General features: G+C 46.2%; 2 protein-coding genes across 3 annotated transcripts; one reads left to right on the top strand and one right to left on the bottom strand.

The window, feature by feature from the left end:
* The first annotated feature begins 302 nt into the window (after nucleotides 1-302).
* Nucleotides 303-6,998, top strand: RPL18 (ribosomal protein L18). Its single transcript, XM_066627977.1, has 7 exons — nucleotides 303-378; nucleotides 3,257-3,343; nucleotides 3,690-3,797; nucleotides 4,227-4,325; nucleotides 5,076-5,199; nucleotides 5,316-5,385; nucleotides 6,879-6,998. The coding sequence occupies exons 1-7, from the start codon at nucleotides 376-378 to the stop codon at nucleotides 6,952-6,954; spliced, it is 567 nt and encodes a 188-aa protein (XP_066484074.1). The 5' UTR covers nucleotides 303-375; the 3' UTR covers nucleotides 6,955-6,998.
* A 717-nt stretch (nucleotides 6,999-7,715) lies between these two features.
* LOC136651508 (uncharacterized) lies at nucleotides 7,716-15,222 on the bottom strand. 2 transcript variants are annotated; one of them, XM_066627974.1, is made up of 5 exons: nucleotides 15,178-15,222; nucleotides 14,619-14,748; nucleotides 12,919-13,175; nucleotides 11,337-11,852; nucleotides 7,716-8,804 (listed from the first exon to the last, which is right to left on the bottom strand). In XM_066627974.1, exons 1-5 carry the CDS (start codon nucleotides 15,202-15,204, stop codon nucleotides 8,340-8,342), a joined length of 1,395 nt encoding a protein of 464 aa, XP_066484071.1. In that variant the 5' UTR covers nucleotides 15,205-15,222; the 3' UTR covers nucleotides 7,716-8,339. The 2 variants fall into 2 exon arrangements, with proteins under 2 accessions (XP_066484071.1, XP_066484072.1); XM_066627975.1 differs by having other exon boundaries at nucleotides 12,919-13,172.
* Between the last annotated feature and the right edge of the window lie 12,663 nt (nucleotides 15,223-27,885).

The following is a 27,885-nucleotide window of genomic DNA, read 5'->3' as shown; positions in this document are numbered from 1 at the left end:
TTAAAATAACACAAATATTAAAAATATAAAATAAAATTAAAAAATTAAAGAAATATTTTATTAAATATTTATAATTTTAAATATTATATATACATAAATAAATTTATTATATATAAAAATAAATATATATTAAATATTCATAAAAATAAAGCAAAATAAAAATGCACACAAATAAAACATGGTGTGAAAAATAACCATGAAGTCCCATTTACGTCACATCACAATCTATGGTCTATTCAGGACCAGAATGTATGGTCACCATAGAGAGGGGAAGTCCCTCCCCTTCCCTGCCTGTCTCCTCGCCTCCTTCCCATAAGTCCCCGCGCGGCTGCGACCTCTTCCTTCCTCTCGCTTCCCGGGCCTGCTGACGCTGCCATGGTGAGTGTTTGGAGCGGAGAGCGCCTGGGCTCGAATCTGTTGCCATCCTCCCTCAGGAGGCGGCGGAGGCAGCGCCGGACTCCGCGAGAATACGGGGAAGGGCCAGGAGCACTCGCGGGGACCAGTATTGGCGGCCGTTCCCCGAGGCAGGGGAGGAAGGACTGCGGAGGAAGGGAGGAGGCCTTGCCGAAAGGGGGCTGCTACTGCTGGAGCGTGTTTGAGCCCAGGCACGCTGCAGGAAAGGAGTGGGAGGAGGCTGCCAAAGCTTAGGCAGAGGAAGGGAGCCTGTGCACTCGCAGGCCCTTCTGACACTCGAAAGCAATAAGTGGGTACATGTTGTCTGTTTCAGGTGACCTCCCTCTCCCACAACACCAGGCAAAAAAAGTCCTTATCCAGCATATGATTAGTCTGTGGAACTCCTTGCCACAGGATGTGGTGCTGGCGTGTGGCCTAGATGCATAGAGGTGCTCTTTACCTCTCACAACGTGCCAGAACTAGGGCACATCCACTAAAATTGAGCTTTGGGAGAGTTAGGACAGACAAAAGGAAATATCTCTTTACTCATCATGTTATTAATCTGTGGAACTCCTTGCCACAGGATGTGGTGATGGTGTGTGGCCTAGATGGATAGAGATGCCTCTTTCCCTCTCACACAGCATGCTAGAACCAGGGGACATCCACTAAAATTGAGCCTTTGGAGACAGGCAAAAAGGAAATATTTCTTTACTCATCGTGTTATTAATCTGTGAAACTCCTTGCCACAGGATGTGGTTCATGGCTTCTGACTTGGATGCCTTTAAAAGGAGACTGGACAGACTTCTACTAGACAATTCCATCACAGATTACAATGGGCATATGCAACCTCCTGGTTTTGGAAGTAGGCTGCCCCGAATGCCAGGTGCAAGGGAATGGCAGCAAGATGCAGGTATCTTGTGTGCTCCGTGAGGCATCTGGTGGGCCACTGTGAGATACAGGAAGCCGGACGAGATGGGCCTTTTGACCTGATCCAGCAGGGCTCTTCTTATGTGCAAGTTGTTGTATGGCAGCCAGCAAGCCCAGTGAGAAAGTACAGAAGCCTTTGTAGTGTGCTCCATCACAAAACGTTTACTTCAAATAAAAGCGTATATCTGGGTGCTGTGGAGATCTAATACTTAAGTATTGGTGTGCCAGTGTTGACCTCACAATACTACACTTTCCATTATTGTATGTTTTCCCCATTCTGAATCTAGCCCCTGCTGTAAAGTCAGTGAGTGACTTTAAGTGTCTTTTGCTCTTCAAAGAGAATTTGCTCTTTTTTGTCTCTCTGCCTCAGTCCTACCATCTGCAATATGGGGATTATAATACCTTATAAGTTTGTTATAAGGACAGCATCAAAAACTTTTGACACTCGAGAGAGCTATACAAATGCCAAAATTTTGCAATGTGATTGTTTAATTATTATTAGACACCCCCCCCCAGTACAGGTCCAACCAAACAGCTACTAGAGAATCAGTATATAACAACTCTCAGTGTGGTTATAGTGAGGAGATGAAATTTTATTGTGAGTTATGGAATTTCTGAATGTAGGAATGAGAGGAGGTAAGAGCAGAAGGTAGAACACCTTTCTCCCACTTTTGTGATTGTCCAAGGAGGTTAACAAAAAGATGTTCTAAAACATCATTAAAACAATAAAAAAAATCATTACATAAAGTCATCCACATTCAAAAGCATAATGGGAAAGCAATTAAGAGTAGAAAATGAACATAACTATATAAGCAGAAAGAAGGGGAGAACGTTGGGGTGCTCGTGGAGCAATGAAAGAAATGCATAAGAGGCATCTGTATTGGTTGCTGGGGTGATGAACACAGGAAGATGCCTGTGGGAAAGGGTGGATGGAATGGAGTGTATAACTAAAAAGATGAGTATTTGAGATGACTGACAGGTGTTTGGAGTGCATTAACTGAAGAGCAGCTGGAAGTGTTCCATGGTCTTCATGTCATCTCTATGAGAGATGTTTTGTGAGACCTGCAGTTGAGAAAATGAGACTAAGGGGCAAATGTTGTTTAGGTTAGGACAGTGGTTAGGCAGGTCTTTGAGGGTTTCTAGCTGGATAGCGCAGAAAGGGGCTTGTGTTGGGGAGTGTTTTTAGAGTATATATGTGTATTGGGCTACCTCAGAAGGCTGCTGTTGGTATGTAGGGGAACTTTCTTAGGATCTCGTTGGAACATCTTACCATGTGAACTTATCCCCATGTCCTTTGTTGGCATAAAGCAGGGGTGTCCAAAGTTTTTGGCAGGAGGGCCACATCATCTCTCTGACACTATGTCGGGGGCCGGGGAAAAAAAGAATTAATTTACATTTAAAACTTGAGTAAATTTATATAAGTTTACATAAATGAATATATTAAAGATGAACTTCTATGAATGAATGAAGGTCTTGCAATATCTCAAGGCCTATAAAAGGCCTTGCACAAAGCAAGGCTGGCCTTTCCTTTGCTGCCGCTAGTGCATTACAGACATGAAACAGCAAGCAGTGTAGGGAGCCCTCATTCCACAGCTCACGCAAGAGGTCTAACAGTTGCCCTCACGCTAAGAGCAGTTGCGTCGGGCCAGTGCGGGCTTCAACAAATCTCCGGAGGGCCAGAGGCTCATTGGAGACTGGGGGCTCTCTGAGGTCCGCATTGAGAGGCTTCGAGGGCTGCGAGTGGCCCCAGGGCTAGGGTTTGGGCACCCCTGGCATAAAGCATCCTTTGCCAGTGCAGTGTAAGTGTTGCCCAGGGGTAAAGAAATGGATCTATCCTGCATTTGTCAAGAAGAGAATATATGCAGCAGATAGCATACAAGATTTGGATGTGACTGGCGTGTTCCCACCAATTTGGACATCTCTCTTTCTGCATTAGGGAGTTGACATCCGCCACAACAAGGACCGGAAGGTTCGGCGCAAGGAGCCCAAGAGTCAGGATATTTACCTTCGCCTCCTGGTCAAGGTGAGAACCGGGGTGACTAAAGATTTATGAATTCAGAGATGGTTGCAGACAGAAACAACTGGTGTGTGGGGGCGTCCAAAGGAGCTTCTGGTCTTCTCAGCATCCTGCTTATTTGTGAAGAGGCAGACTGAGATCTGTGGGAAGTTGTGATCTAATTAATTTGGGACGACAGCAAAGAGGGAATTGCTGGAGGGAATTGGGAAGAAGAAAGAGCTATTGGATTATATTGGGAGGGTCATGGTAGTGCTGGAAACCCACCAGTTTTTTTAGTTTATCTAGAAAGTGAAGGAGGAAACAGGTCCCCAGGGAGTCTATGACTGTTCTCAACTTCTTTCTACACCCTCAGCTCTACAGGTTCCTTGCTCGACGGACCAATGCAAAGTTCAACAAGGTGATACTCAAAAGGCTGTTTATGAGCCGTACCAACCGGCCTCCACTGTCCATATCTCGCATGGTAAGTGCTGGCATCTGCTATTTTACGCACATGTACCCCAGTTCCAGTCCACTTCACAATTTCTCGCAAGTTAACATAGATACCCATCCATCCTAATTCTCAGAGGCCATGAGCCCCCAAGGACCAGGTGTTTTTAAGTCGTTTCTGTTCAGCGTTCAAGTTTTCTTGCAAGTCAAGGGATAAAACAGCCATCTCCAAGCATAAATGAGACAGTTTGGCCAACAGAGCTCAGGCAGTGGAGGCAGGCATGGGAAAGAGTGTATGAGCCCCTAATGTGTTTTATATTTTCTTTCAGGTCAAGAAAGCATAACATCTGGGGTGTGTAAATGTACATGGGTGTGCAAGATGTTTGTGTCTGATTGTAAAGGCAAACTCTGACCTGCTGATTGATGTAGGCAAAATAACCAAACACTCTTCCTTCTACTTCAGATCCGGAAAATGAAGCTCCCAGGCCGAGATAACAAAACTGCTGTGGTAGTGGGTACAGTGACAGATGATGTTCGCATTCAGAAAATCCCCAAGCTTAAGGTAACCCTATATGGGGTGGAGGAGACATTTAATTTGTGTGCTTTCATCACATTCATGAAAACAGTGGGCTTGTCCTGAAAACTATGGTACCTAGAGGGACCTGGCAGCTGACTAAATGCATGACCTGAAAAGAAACGTAGAGAAGGCTGCTGGAACCAAGATCTGGTGCATGGAGTAATGTGACCTGAATGCCTGACATCACCTACTTATCGGTGACGGAGGAGCCATTCCAAGGGGAAAGGATGTGGGATCAAAGGCTTGAAACAAGGGGAAGGATGCTTTGTAAACTGCCATTAGGATATGTATCAGAATGAATAGTCAGTGTGTGATTTGTATGGGAGTAGCCTGTGCATAGTGTTATTGCATCCATGGTAAACTGCTGGTTTATAATTAAGGTTGTTGTCAGATTAAAGAAACCTCAGCTAATCAATGAGCTTTTAGCAGGTAAACCTCTATGGATTTGCATATGAGATAAAAACAAAAGTTGCAAAGAAAAAAAACATGTTTGATTAAACAAATTAACTACACATCCTAGCCCTAGTTATAATTAGTAAAGGTGCTTGTTTCCAGTGGGAAAACAAGCTACAGCCTATGAATGTAATGGGCTTACTTCTGAGTAAAATAAATAACTCTGACACCTCAAACACCTCTAATAATTAGGCTAAGATGCAGACAAAGATATAAACCTGATTTTTAAAAATATAGTAGTGTTTGTGGATTCTTACATTCAACAATATTTTTTTCTCCAAGATTTGTGCCCTCCGAGTGACCCAGGGAGCCCGTACCCGCATCCTGAAAGCTGGGGGCCAGATTATGACTTTTGACCAGTTGGCTTTGGCTGCCCCCAAGGGCCAGGGAACTGTGTTGCTTTCTGGTGAGTCAAAAGGGGAGCACTGTTCTCACAGACCCTCGCAAAGGTCTTATTGGTTACAGTCTGCTGCAGATAATCTCAATTTAACAGAACCACCTCTTTCTGCTTTCCTGTTGCAGGACCCAGGAAGGCTCGTCAAGTCTATCGGCATTTTGGCAAGGCTCCTGGCACTCCACACAGCCACACTAAGTGAGTATCCCAGACCCCTAGATCCCCCAGGATCCTACATACTTATTCTCCGTTTTTTCCTTTGCCTAAAGCCATATGACATCAGAAAAAGATAGTTTCCTTAAAGAAAAGAAAAAAATAACAATTTGTCATGAGTTTCATTGGCACATTCACTCAATGTTTCATTCTCCTCTTGCAGGAGCTTCAGCATTACCTACTTTGCCTTTCACAAGTGTGGTTCCCTTAAGGGCCTGATTCATTTCTTCTGACTTATTTAACTGTTTGCTTTGCAGCAGTGGTTCTCAAAGTGGTGGGTCATGACTCACCAGCCTGGGAAGCCCTATCTCTGCCCCCTTAAGGGGCAGGGTGGGGGATGGTGGCAGCGCAAATGCCATGATCACACCTGTCCATGTCTCAAAAAAGATAAAAATAGCAATTGCGACCCACTTTCGTTTTCGCAATCGTGACCCACTTCCAGTTTTGCAATCACAATCCAGAAGTGGGTTGTGGTCACTATTTCTACCTTTTCTGAGGCACAGGGAGTCTTGCAGAAAGGTCTGTGGGGCTCCTCACCCCCCCCCCCGGGGGGAGGGGCTGGTGCAGACTGTGGTAAGTTTAAAAATAGCTCTTTGTCCTCTGGGCCAGCGAGATCATGGCTATCATGTTGCTGCCATCCTTCCAGCCCTGCAAAGACTTAGAGCCACTGCTTTACAGTATGCCTCCAAGGAGCTGAGTCTTACAAGTTATTTTTTACCTGGGAGTAAGTCTCATTGAACTTGGAGGAACTTACTTCTCAGTAGACATCCCGAGGATTGTACTGCTAATATCGTAGCTGTCCTGGGAAGGTTGCTTAGGACGCCCACTGAGCTTGTAGCTTAAGCGGTATGTCTCACATTCAGCTCAGGTACTCCAGCTGTAGCACCACACTCTTTCCCCTAGTAAGTGTTTCATGATGAGCAAAATGATCACCCTCCCATCTTTTTGTTTTGTTTATTTTGAACCATTTAGATTCTGTTAATGGCTGACAGAAAATCCAAAACAACGAAGAGTTGCAAAAATCCATAAATTATGAGTGCATTGCAAAATTACAATAACATAAATTCCCCCTCCCCCTAAAAATCATGGAAAACAGAAGCACTTTAAACACATTCTCCCTGATCAAGAAGTATGGAGCAGGCTGCATTTCAAAAAGGCACTCAGGGCAACTTTCAGCTCAGGATGTACTTAACTCCAAACCCTGGAAAGTATATTTGCCACTACATTAGTACTATTGAACATTTCATCCCAGGGACTTGATAATGCTTAAATGTAAAGAGACTAACACAAATCTAGACCCACTGGGTGGTGGTGGTGGTGAAGGGAGTACTGTTAGAAAGAGGAAAAGGCTGAACCAAGGAGTCTTGGCTCTGAAGATCGTGTCAGTCCCTGGCTGCTATATGTTCCCTCCTCCCCCACCGCTTGTGTAATTGTGAACTGGTTTGCATCACTAACTCCTTCAATTTTCCTCTCTTCAGGCCATACGTCCGATCTAAAGGCCGCAAATTTGAACGGGCTCGAGGTCGCCGTGCCAGTCGAGGCTACAAAAACTAATATTATATTTCAAGGATGGGATTAAAAGCTACAATGCAACAGTCTTGACACTGTCTTGTTTCTTAAATAATCTAGTGGTAGGATGGTTTTACAAATGCCTCTTGTGCCCCACCAAAGCCTGGTTTCCAGACATTAGCACAAAGCTGTGTGTGTGCATTTGCGCACAAGTAAACAACACACTTTGGGCCCAATCCTATGCGCCTCTGGTGCTGGGTGTTGCAAACACCCACAACACCTGGAGAGGAGGGACAGCTCTGACTGGGTCTCAGCATTGCACTGAAGAGTCCGTGATGCTGGCAGTGGTATGTTCACCCACTGGGTGGCTTTGTGGGACAGGGGGAGGCGTTCCAGGGCAGGGGGAGGAACCAGCCCGGGATGGGTGTGGGACAGGTGGAGCCCTGCTCCGACGGATCCTGCCCTCCACGTCAGGCTGAAATAACTGGCACAGATGCGAGGAGGCCCATTGCGGGGCCGGCGTCTTTCCTTGGGCAAAGCGCCACTGTACCTGGTGGCACCGCTGGGGATAGGATTGGGCTGCCGGGGTCCCTATCCACTCCAGGAAATGCTTTAAATCTTTACTGAATTTGTCTTGGCAAAATGTTTCAGCAATATTAGAGATTTATGTAAAACACAATTATATGGTGAGGGTGGCATGTTTTAAATTGGCCATGTTGATTATTCTGGTAAGGTGAGAAGTGTTCTGGGAATGCAGTACATTCCTGAGTACAAAATGTTTCTGCAAAATGGGACGGGGGGGGGGGGAAAGAAGTGATGTGCAGGGAGAAATATATCACAAAATTGGGAGCAGAGAAGATCTGAAGGGGCTGCAGATTACCTTAAAAGAAAAGAAAGTTATTACCTGTCAAAGGAAAAGTAATCTGACACTAAATAAATTTCTCCTTAGTGATGGGAGAAGTCTTATCATTTGAAAGCCATTGCTAGCCTGAGATTTTGGAGGAGGTTGCAACCAGGGGTAGAGGCAGTACAAAAGGCAGGTCCTGCCGCATTGTCCAGTGAATTCATTGTTTGAGAAAGGAGGGAATGGTGAAAAAGCTTTGGATTAAAAGGGGGAGCTGTGTGTTTATAATCACCAAATTTACAAAGTTGGTAATGTAGGATCCTGGACTTCTGAGGTGGCCAGCTTTGGGGGTGGGAGTTCACCAAGAGATTGGAGGAGAATATTGATGAATTATTGGGCACTCTAGTGGTAGCTGTCAGGGAAAGCCATCAGCATAAGTGTAAAGCTGTGTTGGTTGCGGGGTCAGGGGAAAAAGCTAACAAATAGGTTCCAAAGAGGTGGCCAGTGGAGCAGAAGCGGTAGCAGCTTTTGACGAAAATACTCTTGGACTGAAGATAAATGTACTGGAGAGGAAGGGCTCCTTGCCCTAGGGAAGTCCCATTGGTTCATGCAATAGGCAAGCCAGATAGCAAGAAATAATCCAGGCCCTGCACACTTGGCTCTCCATGTTCTGGGGATGGACAACACGCAGTATGCGAAAGCCAAAAGCCTTGTCGGTGAGGCTACGGAAGCTCAGCACTTGCCTCTTGGCCATCTCCTGCTGGGTTGTCAGTACCACGGGTCCTGCCTGCAGGAATGGGGGCAATATGGGCAATTCCTCACCCATTCCTGCACCAAAGGTCAGGAAACCACTGGGTGCAGCCAGGGCATAGCCACGCACCGAATAGTGGGCCCGAGGACCCCGGTGCATCTCTCCTGTGCCTCGTGCCTGTCCCTGGGCTTCAAAAAAAAGCTCCATACAGTCCAGAGCAACTAGTGATGTATTATTATGTTGGATCAGCCGCTGTGGCTTGAAGGCATTGACGTAGCGCTGGCTGTAGGCAACAGGAATCTGCAAAGATTAATTTGTTTTGAGATCAGTAGATGTTATATTAGTAGATGGTTGCTTGCTCTGTTCAGTGGATGAGAATTTCTAATAAATACTTTGGAGGAAGGGAAAGAGATAGTACAGCTCCACTTTAGTTGCATTTCAATTGTCAGTGTCAACAGGTTGCTACAGAAGGGGCCAGAGCTCAGTGAAACAGCACCTTCTTTGTGCAGAAGACCACCATGTTCAGTCCCTGATAGCATCTCCAGGTACAGCTGGTAAAGGTCTGTCTTGAACTCTGGAGAGTCATTGGACTCGGTGTAGATGATACTGAACCAAGAATCCTACTTAGAAGGATGCAACTTCATAGGAGGGTTGAAAAACCAGGTCCAACACAAGACGTTGTCCAACATGCCATTTGTAACAGCTCTATAGGGAAGAACATCCCCGCTTGGGAGCAACTATGGCTGGACTTCTGCCAGAGAAGAAACCTGTACAATAGATTCAGGGTTGTCTTTGAAGCAAGCACAGACACATGCTGTTCTTTCCATGCAAGTGAAGTCAGGTGAACTGTAATAATGTGTTTCTGTACTTGATCCAAAAGAGGGCAGTGCAGGCCTGGCTCTAGCTAGCAAAAGAGGGTATTGGAGACAGTGCCAGGACCACTGCGTCCTGGACAAACACATCCTGGTATTGGACGTTTGTGTCTGTCCTTTTTGCATCCCAGACACTTATATCCCAATATATGTATATTTGTATTAGATGTACTCTTTATTTTTAAAACGCAGAGGTAGGGTTAAGGCTGGGATAAGAGGCTTAGGATATATAACCTGGGGTCTGTTGCCCCATTACAGTGGGATGCAAAAGAACAGAATGTGCAAAAAAAAGAAAAGAAAAGAAAAGCCGTGAATGTCCAGGGACACAATTGTCCAGGACGCAAATACCCTAGTACCATTGGGAACCACTGCTCAACAACTATACCTGCTAAAAGTTTACTTTTTTCAAAGAATAATTTAAAAAAACAACTAATCATCCATTGTGAAGCTAGGCTCTTGTCCCATGACCTGCCATAACCAAGGTCTCTGCCAGGAAGGGTGGGAATACCTTTACTAGCAAATGCAAAACCCAGTGCTATGCTTAACCCATTTTTACCTGGCAAACAGGTGTACACATTTGGACCCTGTCGTGTATATGCAATATTGGGCAGAAATGGCTTAAGGGGATCAACTTGCTATACTTGTTAAGAGGACAGGTCCTTTTAATCAGTTGATTACAGGTTGTGCCTTGTTATCCATTGGGGTTCTGTTCTGGAACCCCCAGTGGATTAAAAAAAATAGTGAATATCAAATAAGTGGGAAAATAGATGCTCTTCCATGTTTCTTTAAAGATGCTCTTCCATGTTTCTTGCTCCTCTGTTGTCGCCCCTATACCAGAATGCACTGGTATAGACCTGTGGTTCTCAAACTCTGAGGGAGCTTTACTCTCTCAAGTCTTTGCGGGGGATGGGTTAGGACAGTGACACGATCCCAGGGGTGGGGGGCGGGGGTGCTTTTCACTTACTTGTAAGTAGGTAGGGCTTCTGGAGGCTGCAGGAGATGCACGGAGCCCTGCGCAGCCCTCCACAGGGCTCCCCAAAGCTTGGAATCTTCAAACGGAGAGATCGCAAGGCATCTCCTGCAAACAGGAAGTGCTTTGCAATTGCTCCATTTGAACAGTCTAAGCCTAGGGGAGCCCTGTGGAGGGCTCCGTGCATCTCTTGCAACCTCCAGCAGCCCTACCTACTTAAGTGGAACAAGCCCTCCCCCAGCAACACGATCCTGGGAACTGCCTCACTGCCTCCCTCCTTTCCCTGCCCCTTAAAGGGACAGAGGAACCTTTACATTAATGCGACCCACCAGTTTGAGAACCACTGGTATAGACACTAAACTGCATTCAGCCACTAGATGGGCAATTAAATGGCAAACAGTTCAATGTTAATAAATGTAAAGTGATATAAACTGAGACCAAAAAAATTGCAACTTCACATATACACAGGTGGGCTCTTAGCACCTGGTGGCAAACTAGGAAAGAAATCCTGGGATTGTGATAGGCAGCAAAATGAAAATGTCAATCCAGTGTGAGAAAGTCAAATTCCATGCTATGGGGCATTAGGAAAGGGGGTGAGAATAAGGCTGCCAGTATTGTAATTCTTCTAATGGTGCAGTCATATTTGGAACCCAGTAATGCCTCCCCAAATGCTTCCTTTGCTGTTACACTATTTCATTACAGTGCTTTTTGCGGTGGATGTGATTGACAGCTACTGCAGCCAATGAGAGCAGTCTATTCAGGCCAACACTGCCCAGTCTGTGCAAGTGTCCTGCTTTAACAATGTCCCTATATAGTATTGTTCCACTCAGGACTCAGCAATGCTGAAATATATCCCTCATGTTACAGCAGGTATTACTGTACTGGGTAGAGGTCTGGTTGCCACACCTCAAGGAGGATATTCCAAAATATTTTCTAATCCTGAGTTGTGGGGGAAGGAGGAAGGGAAACCTCATAGCTCCAACAACTCACCTGCCTCAACCTCTGCTCCATGAACTCCATCCAGCTAAGCCAGTACCGAGAGGCTGTGGATTCTGAGATGTGGAACCGGAAGGCCAGGTCCTGAAGAAGCAGCCCCAGGCGCAACCGGACAAGCACCAAGAAGAGCTGGTTATCAGTGCTGAGGGCACTGTGGGGCCTGCTCTCTCGGCTCGCCTCCGGCCCCTTCCTATCAAGAAGAAAGTCCAAAAAGGCAGCGAGGCGGGAGTATTCATCAAAGCCTGTATAAAACCTCAGCCACTTGGCACTACCCTTGATTCTCTCGAGGGAGAAGGTCCCATGGTGGGCTTGAGACTTGTGCTCTCCCCTCAGCTGCCTGCTCAGAGAGAGGACAGTGGCTCCGCTGGCATCCAACTCCTTGCGTAAGTGCTGCACTTTGGCCTCCCGCTGGTCCTGCTCACAGTGCAGGCTTCGGTTCTGGGCCTCAAGCTGGGAGATGCGCTCTCTGAGGCTGGAGAGGAGAGTCCACTTCTCAGCATCTGCTTTCTCCTGTGTGGGAAGGAAGAAAGCTGGTGTGTCATAGTTTATTTACTATATACCCACTTTTCAGTCAAGATTAGTTTGTAAAGCATTTCAGTTAAAAATCTACAAAAAGGCACAGTATATTAGAGATAGGTGAAGGTGTTGGAAGCAGCCTTCTCCAGTCAAGCTGATTCTTGTTATCCAGATTCCTGGCTCTTCCCTCTAGCTACGTGGAAAGGTCCAAATGACCTGTTAGACGCCTGAAGCTAAAGATGCAACCCGCAGAAGCAGCCTTCCCATGATCTGCAGCCACAACTTTCAACCTTTTTTGTCTCATGGCACACTGACAAGGCACTAAAATTCATCAGTTTTTTGACAATTGACAAGGCCTACCATGCGGCTCGTGGGGGGCTCACATCCCCCAGTGGCCCTGCTAATAAATGACCCAACTCCTGTAGCACACCTGTGGACCATTCATGGCACTGGTGGAAAATAGCTGATCTGCCATTTTCTGGACCCTAGAAGTTGCTTATTAGTCCAGGTGGTGTTCTTAGCATCCAGGCTATTACCTCTAGAGCAGTGTTTCTCACTGGCAGCAACCAGTGGTACAGGTACCGCCAGTGGTACTTGAGGTGGTGTCTGGTGGTACTTGTGGGACCCAAGACATCTGCTACCTGGCAGTGAGACAAATGATGTGACATGAAAAACAGTGGTAAGAGGCTTGGCTCAATGGGCACAGCTCCAAAGCATGCTTTTCTGCACTCAAAAAAGTCCTCCTGTCCACCCTGAGCCTCTTACTGGTGTTTCTCATGTTGCATCTGGCCTCAGCCCAGGTGATGACATCATCACCAGTTACTTCCGGTGGTATTTCCAATAGGTGGACCATACAAAGTGGTATGGTGGGGGATAAAAATTGAGATACGCTGCTGTAGAGGAATGCGGCAGAAGGACCTGCAGCTGGATGTAGGGCAGGACTGGTTAACCCAAAGAAGGAGCCCTTTTACTCCTCTAGCTTTTGTTCTTCTGCTCCCCAATCCCATAAGTACTCTGCTTCCAAGATTTTAACATTCTCTCTGCTAGCCTGCCCCCTCACCTGCAGGTCCTGACACTCTTTCTGGCTGGTTTCTAGTGCTTCTTGCAGGCTAAGAATGAGCTCACTTTGATGGTGCACTGTATCCTTCAGTTCCCTCACAAGGCTCTTCAATGTTGCTGCTTCTTCAGGCATACAGTAGCCACTATGGTCATGTAATGCAGTCACCTCTATGCTGCTCTGGTAGCAGGGTGCCATGCTGGTATTTTTCCTCCACTCTGCTGCAAGTGCCAGGTTATCAAGGCCAAAGGCAATATCTGCTTGGGAGAGAGAGGGTTGTGATGAGTACATCACTGTACTGTACTGTACTGTTGATGGGCTGAGTTGTCTTCAGCAACAAGCAGCTCTGTGGCCTCTGCCCCATCTCTTTCTTAACATGTCAGTTCTACAAGGGCTTGAAGAAATATGGCTTTTCTCAAGGAACCCTGGAAAATGTAGTTCACTGAATGAGCCAGGGTGCAAACTCTCACAACCATAAACTTACAAGCTCCAGAACATCTTGGGGGAAGTCACAAGCAATCTGAACTATTGTGAAAACCTGTTAAAGTTCATAATATAGAAAATACTGAACCCTCTTTTCAAAATATTTCTGAGCCACCTTTCAGCCACATTGAAAAGGCTCACAACAATAGATAAAAGCAATTATAAAAAAATTTATCAGAATTCAGAAGTAAGTCTCACTGTACGCAGTGGGCCTTACTCCCAGGTAACTGTGCAATAGGCTTGTAGCCTAAGTTTACCAGATTCCACTAGTGTAGCAATCTCTAAATGCTGGAGGTACGCATCACTCTTACAGGATCGTTCTTTTTAGAATGTGCAAGAGGAAGGCATACCCAGTCTTAGAAATGCCCACCATGTATTTCTGCAGGAGTCCCTGACTTGTTGTGTTCCCTCACTGAAAGAATGCCAGCCCAACACAATGAATGCATGCAGAGATGCAACAGGGAGCCTCAGCAGGAAATTCATTCTGTTGCATCTTTGATAGCACAATCCTAAGCATGTCTTCTCAGATGTAAATTTCATTGTGTTCAGTGGGGCTTACTCCCAGGAAGTGTGTATAGCAGGGGTGCTCAATAGGTGGATCGCGATCTACCGGTAGATCGCGAGGCAAAATGAGTAGATCGTGGAGTGCCGACCCCCCCCTTCAGGTGCCTCTGGGAGGAAATGCCGGGAGTAAGGCCCAATGGGGCTTACTCCCAGGTAAGTGTGGCTAGGATTGCAGCCTCACAGCCTAATCCTAGGCATGTCTACTCAGGAGTAAGTCCTGTTATACTCAGTGGGGCTCAAGGTACACCAACATACATTGTACACATAAATGTTATATGTTATGATGGCGTGAACATTGTAAAAAAAACTCTGGTCGATCTCCGGGCCTTGCTGAGTTTCAAAGTAACTCTCGAGCCAAAAAAGTGTGAGCACCCCTGGTGTACAGGATCACAACATCAACTGGATCTGGGAGTAATAAAATGGTCTAGTTACACTGATGCTCAAGATGTGGCAGAGGTACCATCTATGCCTGATGGAGGCTGAATGGAAGATGACAAGGCCAGAGCAAAAATTCATGCAGATTTTTCTTCCTGTCAAAGGAAAGGGGAGGCCAGGCAGGACAAATAAGTAGGAGGAAGCCCACCACCTTTGCCAAAGGTCCTCTCACACTGGGAACTACCCGAGTCCAGTTTGTATAGAAGAGACAAAGAAGATACCAGGGAATTCCTGCGTCAGCTGCCAGCACCCTCTCTGGTTCTTCCGATCAGGCAGTCGGGCTCTAGCCAGCACCTCCACCTCTGGCCCATAGTGGGCAGCAAGAACGCATGTGTCCTCAACATGGCATTCCTGTTGGATCACAGTTGGTGAATCACTGTTAGGTGGCAGTATCTTATCATGGAAAAAATCACCATCCCTGCCTTTAATCGAAATTAATTTGCACCTTCCTAGTGTCATTAACCTGAATAAAACAAACCCTACACCTTTCTTTTAAAGCCAATGTAGCTTTTTTTTTTTGTTCTTGTTGAAATACTTCTAATCCTGCTATTAAAAATACTTTGATCCTGCTAAAACTCCAATAGTACTAAAGGGAAGGGGAGTGGGATGTATAAATGCAAATACGTATTTAAATAAATGCAAATACAAAAATGCATTTGCATAATTGCAAATGCAAATATGAAGCATTGAAGGGCAACAGTAGTGCAAGGTATGTGAGCCATCAATGGACTGAGAAAGACAGCTTTGGGCATGGGCAGATGCACCTGCGTGACTCAGTACCTGGAAGGCAGAGCTGCTGATCTCCATCCTTCTCCCTTGCAAGCCTCGTTTTCGATCCAAGATGGCGGCCGTGGTGAACCTGCCCCATCTGTCCCTGAATGCAGTACATGCACACACGTTCCCTCAACAAAGATGGCGGCGTTGCCCTCAAAGGGAATGAAGCAGGGGAGAATGGCAGCAATTTTGCCAGGAGTTGGGTCCTACTTGCTGGGTGGCTTCACTCAAAGACGTGGAGAGAAAAATAAATCACAGAGTATATAAACAGTTGTTTCCAGAGCCAGCAGTGTCTTTCTGTTCTTTTCTCCAAGAAGGGGGTCTGCATTAATGCTCTTAGCCACCTTTCCTCCAAGGAGTTGATGGCACTGTACATTATTGCACAACAACCTTGCAAGGTAGTACAAACAACAAATCATCCAGTATCCACATACTCTAAATACTTTATTTATTTCAATATAAACCTTCACGGACTACTGTCCACTTCATCAGACGTGTGACATGTTATCCAGAGAGGCAGGTCAGACTGAGGGAGGATGACAGGTGACCATTGTGGGTGAATATGGGTCTCTCTGGTCTCTGCCAAACTCCCTAACTGGAAGGACTGGTGTGGGCAGAAAGTAGATTATGAACCACCTAGCTATTTGGAACCCTGTGCACCAGGTGAGAACCCTGTTCTTGGGCATTAAGATCTATTGAACTCAATGGGACTTACTTTCAGTATTTGTTTTGACACTTACTGTCAGTTCACCTTGATCTGTCCAGGCAAGGCACTGTTTGCTCAATTGAACAGACCACACTTTGAATGTGGAAGGTTCCCAGATCCAACATCTGACCTCTCCAGGTAAAAATCACAGGTAGGAGATGATGAGAAAGATTTCTGGTGAGGATCCTGGAGAGCTGCAGAGCAGCCTGTAGCTGCAACTGTGGTCTGACTCAGCATAAAGCAGTATATGTACACAAAGTGCACTTTTAGAAAGCACTTAAAGTGTGAGAGTATTTTTGCTGAGGGGGAGTGTCTCCCGCCCCCCAGTATACAACACAAGTTGAAAGTGAAACACAGACACCATTTTACACAATACACAGATACTTAGAAGTTAGATGGAGTTAGGAAGATTGTGGAAATTCTTTCCTTTTAATAATTTGGGGGCTTTTCCGTACTGGAAAAAAAAAAAAGACAACTATAGGGGACAGGGCAGAGATTTATGCATGGTGTCGAGAGCATGGATATAATTTGGTGTTGTTTTTTTCCTTGTCCGCAATACAGTAATAGAATGTTGGGGGCACTTAATACAATTAAATGGCTGTAGATTCAGGACTGACAAAAGAAAGGACTTCTTTGCTTGACATGTAATTAATTGACGGGGCACTACTGCAGGCATGCAACAGTGTTTGCTGTAGCAAGCTATATGCACCAGACTGCAGAATGCATACACAACACTCCTTAACACAGTGTCACACCTGGGAAGAAAGTCGCCTGCTACAGTAGATCTTTGGCTTGTGGATCTGCTTACCATGAAGGAGTGTATAGGAGCTCAGGGTCGCAGCTGCAGGACTACAGCTGCTGTAGAAGTACGTTTTGGTACATACAGGACACTTTCCATTCTAGTATGAGCCTAAATACAATGCTGCAAATTTTCTGTAATGATTTTTTATATTTAAAAGTTTTTAAGAGAGACTTAGGAGCAGGGCTGTATTATTCATAAGGCTGTCATTTTCTTTGGCACTGTAACCTGCGCCCTAGGACCCTGATGATTAAAGGCACTGTAGCAGTGTATATCTCTATATGGTTTTCTGTATTACTGTATCTAGCTGCCAACACTGTACAGATAGGAAGAGCTGGGCTCCAAAGACTTATCCAGCTGTCAATACCCTACTCCACCCTGTTTCCCCCCCCCCCCATTTCCACTGTATCCCCACTCTGTTTCACTGCCTACCCTCCTCCTTTAGGAAGAAGCCCAAAAGAAACTTTGTAACCCCTGATAAAATTCCTCTCGGAGGCCCTGCCCAGAGGTATCTGTCTGGTCACTAGGAAGCAGGATGTTGGATTAGCTGGACCTTTGGTGTGCTGATGTTGCTATTGAAGAAGCACCAGGGCTAAAAGACTAAGGGCCCAATCCTATCCAATTTTCCAGCGCCAGTGCAGCCATGCCAGTGGGGCATGCACTGCATCCTGTGGTGGAGGGGCAGTCACAGAGGCCTCCTCAAGGTAAGGGAACATTTGTTCCCTTATCTTGGGGCTGCATTATGGCAGCACTGCAGCTGGAAAGTTGGATGGGATTGGGCCTTAAGAGCCCAATCCTGTCCAACTTTCCAGCACCGGTGCAGCTGCAATGCTGCCTCAAGGTAAGGGAACAAATGTTCCCATACCTTGAGGAGGCCTCTGTGACTGCCTCCCCACCACAAGATGCAGTGCATGCTCCATGGGTACGACTGCACTGGCACTGGAAAATTGGATAGGATTGGGCCCTAAGGCTGCAGTCCTAACTACACTTTCCTGACAGTAAGACCCATTTCACTGGCGTACCTAGGGGGGACAAGCGGGGCAAATGGCCCAGGCGCCGACCATCTAGGGGCACCTCGGAGCCTCACCCCGACCCTGCCCCCTCCAGGAGGAGCGCCTAGGAGCGCTGCGGAGAGGCAGCTTGCTGCCTCTCCGTCAGTGCCTGGGCGCCAACTAAGCCGCCCCTCCCCTCCCCTTCCCTCCCCTCCTCCTTTATAAGAGGATAGGAGACAGGTGCCCTAGAGAGGCACTTACACTCTAGGACGCCCATCTCATCTCCTCCTATAAAGGAGGAGGGGAGAGGGGGGGGTGGTCCAGTCGGTGCCAAGACGCTGCCTGGGAGGCAGCGTCCAGCTGCCTCCCAAGAGCGCTCCTGGGCACCTCTGCTCCGCCTCTGAGGGTGTCCCTCACGGGCGGAGCGGAAGCGGCGCGCACCCCCTCCAACTTAGGAGGGAATGCGCGCTGCTTTCCGGCCGGGTCGCCCTGCTCCACGGCTTTGGGCATCCCTCAGGGGTTGAGCGGAAGCAGCACGCGCCCCCTCTGACTTCGGAGGGGACGTGCACCGCTTCCCGGCTGGGTTGCCCTGCTCCGTCGCTGAGGGTGTCCCTCAGGGGTGGATCGGAAGCAGCCCACGCCTCCTCCGATGTCAGAGGGGACACGCGCCACTTCCCGGCCCCCACGGAGCCTTCTGTGCAGCTTACAAGCAGCTCCAGACCGCTGCCATGGAGACCCCCGCAGCACGGAAGGCTCTATGGGGGCCTCGGCTGCCTCCTCCATTTCCCCTTGTTTTCAAAGGGGGAACGGAGGAGGCAGCTGCGCGGAAGTAATTGCAGTGACAATGACGTTACCGCAATTAGTTCTGGGTCATGTGCGTGGGGAGGGGCGGAGAAGGGGGGTAAAGCAGGATGTGGGGCGGAATTCTGGGGTTGCCCCGGGTGTGGGGACCCCCAGGAACGCCACTGCCCCATTGAACAAAATAGGACTTAGTTCTGAGTAGAACTGGTTAGGATTGTGCCCTAAGGGTGCAATCCTAACCTTCTTTCCAACATCGACATAAGGGCAATGAAGCTCTGAGGTAAGGAAACAAGCATTCCCTCACTTTGAGGTAGCCTCCATGAGTGCCAGCCAGCTGCAGGACTCAGCACAAGTCCCATTGGTACAGCTATGCCAGTGCTGGAAAGTTGGTGAGGCCTAAATTTTGGGCCTAAATTTGGGCTTTGTTCAGATTTCACCTCAGCCATAAATTCATCAGACTTTCAGCAGTTTCAGTTCTGTCTGTTCAGCTCTGATCTAAAAGGCCAACCTAACAGAGTCATCGCCTGTGCTGCATAAAAGTCTAAGTGTTGTTGAGAGACGAAAGCTGAACATTGTAAGAAAGAAGGTGCCCAAGGGGGAACATGACTGAGATATATAAAATTATGCATGGGATGGATGGAATGGATAGAGGGAAATTCTTTTCCTTCTTACACAACAGCGGAACCAGGGAACCTCCATTAAAACCGACTTGCAGGAAAGTTAGAACAAACAAAAGGAAATGTTTCTTTACCCAGCATGTAATTACTTTGTGGAACTCCTCGCCACAGGATGTGGTGCTGGCACGTGGCCTAGATGCTTTAAAAGGAGATAGGACCGATTCACTGAGGAAACATCCATCACAGGTTACGAGCCACAGTGACTGTATGCATTCTCTGAGTTTTAGTGGTAGCCTATCTCTGAATGCCAGGTGCAAGGGAGTGACAACAGGATATAGGTATCTTGTTATCTGGAGTGTTCCTCAAGGCATCAGGTGGACCACTGAGAGATACAGGAAGTTGGACTAGATGGACCTTTGGCCTGATCCAACAAGGTTCTTCTCATGTTCTTATGAGTGAGATGATGGCAGTGGCGGCGGCGGCGGCAGAGTCAGCATTGCCATCTTCCTTCTGTTCCTGCGCTTTTAACAAGTGAGGAGTTTCTTGCAATGGCTTCTTTCCTTTCCAGGAAAAAATTCACCTGCTGAATTCCTGCCTGATGTTGAAGGTACAGGAACAAAACTAGAGAAAAAGTTGGACAACCCCAAACAAATGGGTGGAAGTGAAGTCGCCCACTGCAATGGATGAACTTCACACACATTTTCTTTGGAGACAGCAGTGTTTCATAATGCCCACACAGGCAGATTTGTAAAGTTGAAATATTTATTGCAGTGTGAGGTGATTTTTTATTTATTTTTTTTACTTTTACACACCTTGTTGCACCCCCCCCCCCAAACAGCAAGGGCGTTAGCAAGGAGAAGCCATCTTTTTTTCCTTGTTTAGTTTCCCTGTCAACCGTTAAATGAAAACATTTGTGTTAACCAGAAAAAAGCAAGACAAGGGAGCAAGAAAAAGTTGATTTCTTGTTTCCTTTTGTCAAACAAAGCCCCAGTCTTATTTATCTAACAAGTGGCCTTCATGTGTTTTGAGGCGTTATCGGTTTCACAGCCGAGGCCTGAGAAACTGGGAGTGATTGGGTGGGCTCTTGGCAACCTGTTGGAATAATCTTACATATTTCCCCATGAAAATTCCTCTTTCTTGCCTTAAAGTGCCTGGATACCCAGATGACATTGAAACTGCTTTTGGATGATAGCCAGTAGCTGTAGCCACTGGTATAAAAGTGGCACTTTGAATTCCTCTCTTATTTGGTCATCTACATTTTCAGGATCTGTGTGGATTTATCTCTTAAGTATCTGGATAAAGACCTGGCGATTCCTGAAACAAAAGCATTGGACCCAAGGCTACTGCAAATAATTGGTAACTATCCTGAGATATTCTGTTGGCTTTGTAACCAGGTATACTGATCAATACACTTTCATGTGGGTTTTTGCTATGAATCAGACTGGTGTTCTAGGTCTCATCTGCAGAATGTAAGAGCCCTTCTGGATCAAACCTAAAGTCTGTCTAAACCAAAATCCTTCTTTCTACAGTGGTCACCCCATAGAAAGCCCCCAAACGGGTTGAGAAAGCAGTTGTTCTCTCCCACAGTTGCTCCCCAGGAACTGGTAGTCGGCAACATTTTGCCACTAGACATGGAATTTCCACTTACCCACTGACAGACCCCTATGAATTTGTCTAATCCTCTTTTAATCAGAATGCAGGTTTTTTTTAGTTAAGATGTTTATTTAAGGTGTTAAAAGGTTTTAAAAGATGTTGAAATGTTTTAAGATGTTAAAATGTCCATGACTTTTGAAGTACCATGTTCAATCAGGCAAGTAGAGTTGCCACCTTTTATTCCAGACCCAGCCCCTTTATTCCAGATCCTTTTTCAGCATCTTAAGATGCAGAAATATAGCAGGTAGCTTTCTTTCTTGGGACTAAGCTGAGTGATCAAATGGAAACGCTTCACAGATAAAGCATCTTTATCTTCAGCCTAGAAGGTTGTTCAGATCCTGGAGCGCTGCCTACAGGCAGTTGGGATGTGGATGAGGGCTAACAAGCTGAATGAAACAGGGGTCCTCTTGGTTTGGAGAGGTACATTGCAAGTATTGCATTCCCAACCTGCTGCGAATGGGGTGGCAAGGAGGAGCAGGAGCAGGCTTGCAGCTTTGGAGTTCTCCTGGATTACTGGGTCCAAAGGGTGGGTCAGCTTTGCCCAGCTAATGCTGCAGAGGTGACCAGCGGGCCTTTCTCCAGTTAAGGCTGGTGTGCCAGCTGAGGCTGTACTTCAGTTTTTTGGGTCTAACCACCATGCATCGGTGATGTTGAGACTCAACTATTGTAATGCACTTTACATGGTACTGCCCTTGAAGACTTGCCCAGAAACTGCAGTGAGTGCAGAATGTGATGGCCCGTGTGGTAGCCAGGGCATGGCAGGTTGATTCTGCTGAGCTGCTGCTCCAATGGCTGTGCTAGCTGCCCTTTCATTTCCCGACACAATTCAGCGGCCTGGTTTTGATCGTTAAGATCCTTTATGGTTCACGACTGAGGTATCTAATAGGCTGCCTTCTTCCATATCAGCTGGCCTGTCCCCTCAGTGCCATCCTTGGCCAAGGTCAGGATGGTGGACACAAGGGGAACACCCTCTCTGTTAACCTCCAAGCAGAGGCTTAACACTGGTTTTTCCATCTTGGGATTTTCTGTAGTTGTTGTTTTGCTTTTTGTCCATGCTGTAATGGTTTATTCTTGTGCCCTGGGTTCTGCTGCTGGTTTGGTTATCTTCATTGTATTTTCTCTCTCTTACAGCCTTTACTATTAGGAGTATTTTATTTGCTGCTTGTTTTGTTAAAACTTTTTAATTTATATTTTAATATGTGATTCTGGGTTTTTTAGGTCACTATTGTGAGCCACCTTGGGTGTCCCAAGGTGTATTTATTTGGGTGTAAAGGCAGGAAAAAATGTGTGTGTGTGTGTGTGTGCGTGTGTTTTTAATAAGTACATTTTTAACAATCATGCAAAAGAGAGAATTTTGTCAGGTGTACCTTTTCTCAACTTTGGGCTGCAATTAAGAGAAACTGCATTTGATAGAATTCCTGCTTTTGTCCAGCGAAGGTCCTCCTTTGTATCTTCTCACTCTAGTTTATGCTCACATTTATTCTTAGGAAGCCTCTGTCTTAGCAGATATTGAATTAATGGTGCTGTCAAGAGACTTAGCAAAGTTCATGCCACAACATGCTTTTCTCAATCCATGTGATGCACATAGAAGGCCCTGTGTATAGTAGCCTACGTGGGACAGTGGCCTACCTTGGCAGTCCTGCCTTAGACTATTGATCAATCTCTGTGCCTTATTGTCTTTGACAACCTTATTGTCTGTGCCTTATTGTCTTTGTCCATGGTTTCAGGGTCTTTCCCCAGATTTCTGGGGGATTGAACATGGTACCTTCCACACGCATCGTATATCCTCTACAAGCTCTCTTTCATTGTCCCCTAACTGGTGTTGCTGAAAGGCAATGTCAGTGGTCATCATCACAGAACAAAGCCCAGGGATGTCAAACTTTGGGAGACACAAGAACAAACTTATGACTTAAAACCAGGAGGACAGGGAGACTGTGGGCCGAATCCTATCCAACTTACCAGCACCAATGCAGCTACAATGTAGCCCTGAGGAAAGGGAACAAATGTTCCCTTACCTTGAGGAGGCCTCTGTGATGACCCCCCCCCCCCACTGCAGGATGCAGCGCACACCCCATTGACACAGCTGCAGTGTTGCAAAGTTGAATAGGAATGGGCCTTGAAACTTTGTAAATTCTCCTGGGTCTCTCAATAGTGTTACTGTTGATTGTGGCATCCTTCTGGACTACTGTTGGGAGCTGGGCTTCACAATAGTTTCACTCCTATTTGTAAGCAGGATAAATGCCAGAAGGTGTTGCTGGGAGGTGTTGCTGGTGTTCTTCTCTATGGGAAGTGTCCTGTCCTACAGAAGGCTTGCTTTTGTTGCCAATGTTTTTTTAATATCTGTGTAGAAACCACTGGGTGAAGTCATCCAAAGGTGTGGAGTGTGGCCTCATCAGGGCTCCCTCATGACCTGCATTTAAAGAGAGAACCCAGAAACTTCTGTTCTCCTAGATTTTTAATTTGTACTTTGTAATTTTATTTCTGGCTGATGTCTGGTTCTGTTGCTGTGCCTCTGTCTTTAATTTTTATGGTGTTATTTTTCATTGCTTTAAATTGTTGTCATACATTAGCTGTTTTCTTTTCCTGTTAGCTGCCTTGGTGAAAATTTTTGTAGAAAAGTGGGTTGTAATGAACAGATACAGTTGATGACAAGCCAGTTCTGTTTTTCCATTGTTTCTGATCATTGTTTTTCAATTGTTTTTCCATTGCTTCTGATCTAGGTGTGGTTGTACCCATGCTTAATTAGTATCTGACTAGAGGAAGATGAATAACCCTGAGCTTAACTGAGATAAGATAGAGATGGTGATTATGTGGTGCTCAGCAGACTGGTTAACTGGAGAAATATTCTCTCTTAAAGGTCAGGTTCTGGGTTTCTCTTGGACCCAGTGTTCTACCTGGTTATCCAGGTAGCAACTGTGGCCTGGAGTGTTGTTTTTTTTAAACCCAAACTTTGACTGATATACCAGCTGTGTGGGCCCCAGGCATCTTAGGGTTTCCCTTTTGTGTTTCTCCTTCCCCTAACTTTGCAATCCCCTCTCCAAAGAAGCCCTTCTACAATTGCCGTCACTTTCCAATGTTATGCTGTTGTAATCTGTCAGCAGGACTTTTTCTGTGGTGGCCCCTGAGCTTTGTCCCAAGAGAGAAGCTGCCACTGGTACCAATGGCAGCATCCCTCCCAGAGGGGCTGTGCCTCCTATCTCTGGATTGATTGGCACTCTAGCAGATACATAGAGTTAAAGCTCCCTCCCCAATGCCATCTTCTAGATCAGGGATATCAAACTTGTTTCATTCAGGGGGCCAAATTAGCATTCATGGTGCCTGCTGAGAGCTGGAAGTGACATCATTAAGCAGGAAGTTACAGCATTAATTAGATGATGGCCAATTACCAGCCCAATTACCAGGCTCGGGGAATCCAGTTATAGACCGGATAAATTGCTTCTGGGGGGGGCATTTGGCCCAAAGGCCTTTTGTTTGACACCCTTGGTCTAGATCCAGTCTGCAATCCCCATGGCTCCCCATGGCTGCAAAAAAAAAAAAAACATAGCAAAAAAAAACACAGAAATCATACTGGCCAAAGGGCTTGATTAATCACCCTAGTAGGTGATAACTATGAAACGTGATAATGATTACATCCTCCATCCTCCACTGTTTGGATGATAATGATGTATACATATCCATGATGTATCTTTTCCAGCTCCTTGCTAGACTAGGGCATTTGCATTTGCAGAGTGCCATCTAACACTTCTGTTTTAAATTTTTATTTCCTTATACTTATGTGTATGCATACCTGGTTGGCAACCTGAACTGTTCAAGCAGCACATGAACTGTTTTAGCAAGGCCTGCCAAGACTCTGGACTGACAATCAACCTGAAGAAAACACAGGTCATGGTTCAGTATGTGGACTCACCTCCCTGCATTGTAATCTCTTCGCATGAGATGGAGGTTGTCCATGACTTTGTGTACCTTGGCTCAGTGACCTCCGACACTCTTTCTCTGGATACCAAGCTAAACAAACGCATCGGTAAAGCAGCTACCACATTTTCCAGACTCACAAAGAGAATCTGGTCCCACAAGAAGCTGACGGAACATACCAAGATCCAGATCTACAGAGCTTGCGTCTTGAGTAGACTTCTGTACTGCAGCGAGTCATGGACTCTTCGCTCACAACAGGAGAAGAAGCTGAACACTTTCCACATGCGCTGCCTCTGACGCATCCTTGGAATCACCTGGCAGGACAAAGTTCCAAACAACACAGTCCTGGAACGAGCTGGAATCCCCAGTGTGTATACACTGCTGAAACAGAGACACTTGTGTTGGCTTGGTCATGTGGTGAGAATGGGCGATGGTCGGATCCCAAAAGATCACCTCTATGGAGAACTTGTGCAGGGAAAGCGCCCTATGGGTAGACCACAGCTGTGCTATAAGGATCTGCAAAAGGGATCTGAAAGCCTCAGGAATGAACCTCAACAGATGGGAAACCTTGGCCTCTGAGCGTGCTCCTTGGAGGCAGGCTGTGCAGCATGGCCTTTCCCAGTTTGAAGAGACACTTTGGCAACAGACTGAGGCAAAGAGCCAAAGAAGGAAGGCCCACAGCTAGGGAGACAGACCAGGGACACACTATACTTGCTCCCAGTGTGGAAGGGATTGTCACTCCCAAATCGGCCTTTTCAGCCACACTAGACACTGTGCCAGAACCACCATTCAGAGCGCGATACCATAGTCTTTCGAGACTGAAGGTTGCCAACAAACAAGTATGCATACCTACTTACTGAAGAATTTCACTTAGTACATTTGATGGACTATACTTTGTGAAAGCTTCTTCTGAAGTACCACATTACATCTTTAAGGTTCTTTGTTGTTTTCTTGCCCAACTGTAGTTAGCAGTTTCACATGGGAGTCTCCTTTGGATGTTTCATTGTTGAAGAATGGGACCATTGAGAACAGCATCCCCAGTATGCCTTGAAAGATCGAAGTGTTCTTCCTCTGGTTTTTGAGTGCTACATTTTTTGATGTCACATTTGTGTCCATTTATTCTTTTATGTAGAAACTGGCCTATATAGACAGCAGCAGGACTGAGAAATCTGTGGTGGGGCTGGGAGTCTTAGGGTGGCGGATTGGCTACAGGCAGGTGCTCAGATCTTCTTGTTTTCTCTCGAATCGACTTGGATATATTCCAAGGGGTGCGGGCTCAAAACCCCAGAACCCTAGAAATAGGTTTTAGAACCTGAGGAGCTGGGGGGTTATGATGCCAAAAGGGTGGGTGCATGACAACTCCATGACCTAAATGGGGAGACAGCGTATACGAATGTAAGAAGAGTCCCACTGGATCATCTAGTCTAGCTTCCTGTATCTCATAGTGGCCCACCAGATGCCTCAAGGAGCACACAAGATAACAAGGGACCTGTACCCTTTTGCCCCTCCTTTGCACCTGGCATTCTGAGGTAGCCTACTTTTAAAACCAGGACATTGTGCAAACTCATCACAGCTGGTAAACTGACAAACATTTCCTCCAAAAATCTGTTCAATTCCCTTTTAAAGGCATCCAGGCCAGATGCCATCACCACATCCTGTGGTAAGGAGTTCCACAGACTAATTACATGCTGGATAAAGAAATATTTTCTTTTCTCTGTTCTAAGTCTTCTGAAACTCAATTTTAATGGATGTCCTCTGGTTCTGGTGTTGTGTGGGAGGGAAAAGAACATCCCTCTATCCACTCTATCCATACCCTGCAGAATTTCAATCATGTCCCCCCTCAGGTGCCTTTTTTTCTAGACTGAAGAGCCCCAAATGCTGTAGCCTTTTCTTATAAGGCAGGCACCCCATCCCTGTAATCATTTTGGTTGCTCTCTTTTGCACCTTTTCCAGTTCCACTATGACCTTTTTGAGATGTGGTGAACAGAACTGTATACAATAACTCAGATGTGGCCTTACCATTGATTTACACAATGGCCGTTTTATTCTCAATCCCTTTTTAAATGATCTCGAGCATGGAATTGGCCAATTTATACATGAGGCCTACTGAAGCGGTTGCCTGAGGCAGCAGATGGGGGGCTTATATATGTCCACCTACTTGCCTTCACTGCTCCTCCTTCCATTTCCTGGATTGGAAAATGAAAGGGGGGAAGAAAGGAGGAGACGTATGGAGGGGAAAGGAGTGCTGAGTTAGAGTATTGGACAGAGGGAGGTGTAGAGCCTGGCATATCATCAGGTAAGGAGGGGGCACTGTAGGCATGCTGCCTCAGGTACCAGGGAGCCTTGGGCAGGTCCTGGGGGAGACTTCAGGAATAAGGCACTTTAAAAATAGTGGGCATGCCAAAATTATGAGCCAGTGTAGTGTGATGGCTAGATTGTCAAATTAGAACTTAGTCATTAAAAGCTTCCTGGGCCACTTGTTCACTCTCTCTCAGCCTAACACACCTCATTGTGTTGTTGTGAGGATACAATGCAGGGACTACAATGTGTGCTACTTTTTGTTCCTTGGAGGAAGTTTAGGGACTACATGTAGGACAGTAATGAATAGGAGATGAATAGGAGATGACTGACTTCAGCCATCCACACCCAAGCTAGCTATTAGAATGTGGACTCCACGGAAGAGCCAATGATTTGTATGCAGAAGGTTCAATCCCTGGCATCTCCAGGCAGGGTGGAGAAAAAATTCAGTCTGAAACCACAGAAAGCCACTGTCAGTCAGTATTGACAGTACTGACATTGATAGACCAATGGTATGATTTAATGTCTGGCAGCATCCTGTGGAAGATACTGGGGTGGATTGGTGTGCATTCAGAGTGACCATGTACAGTGGAGGACAGAGAGCCTATACCTTTAACCAGTGGTTCCCAAACATTTTGTACTGGTGGCCTTTTTTCAACCCACTGGGCCATTGGCTGCGGCTCCCCATTATGGGCTATATTGTATATAGGGCATCAGGTTTTTCGCAAGGATTCTGTGGCTCCCCAAGGAGCCACAGCTCACAGTTTGGGAACCACTGCCATTGTATAGGAGTTTTGGCGGGTGCAACTTTTTAAATCCTTCCATGTTGAGCTGCGCCTGCCAAAATTCCCTCTTCTATACAACAGTTAAAGTTATAGGCATTCTTTCCTCCAGGGTACCTGGTCACCCTGTGCGCATTATGACCAGAATTGAATA

Source organism: Tiliqua scincoides, chromosome 5 (assembly GCF_035046505.1).
Source record: "Tiliqua scincoides isolate rTilSci1 chromosome 5, rTilSci1.hap2, whole genome shotgun sequence".
Lineage (NCBI taxonomy): Eukaryota > Metazoa > Chordata > Lepidosauria > Squamata > Scincidae > Tiliqua > Tiliqua scincoides.
Note: the sequence above shows the minus strand (reverse complement) of the source record. Positions and strands in the feature narration are given on the sequence as shown.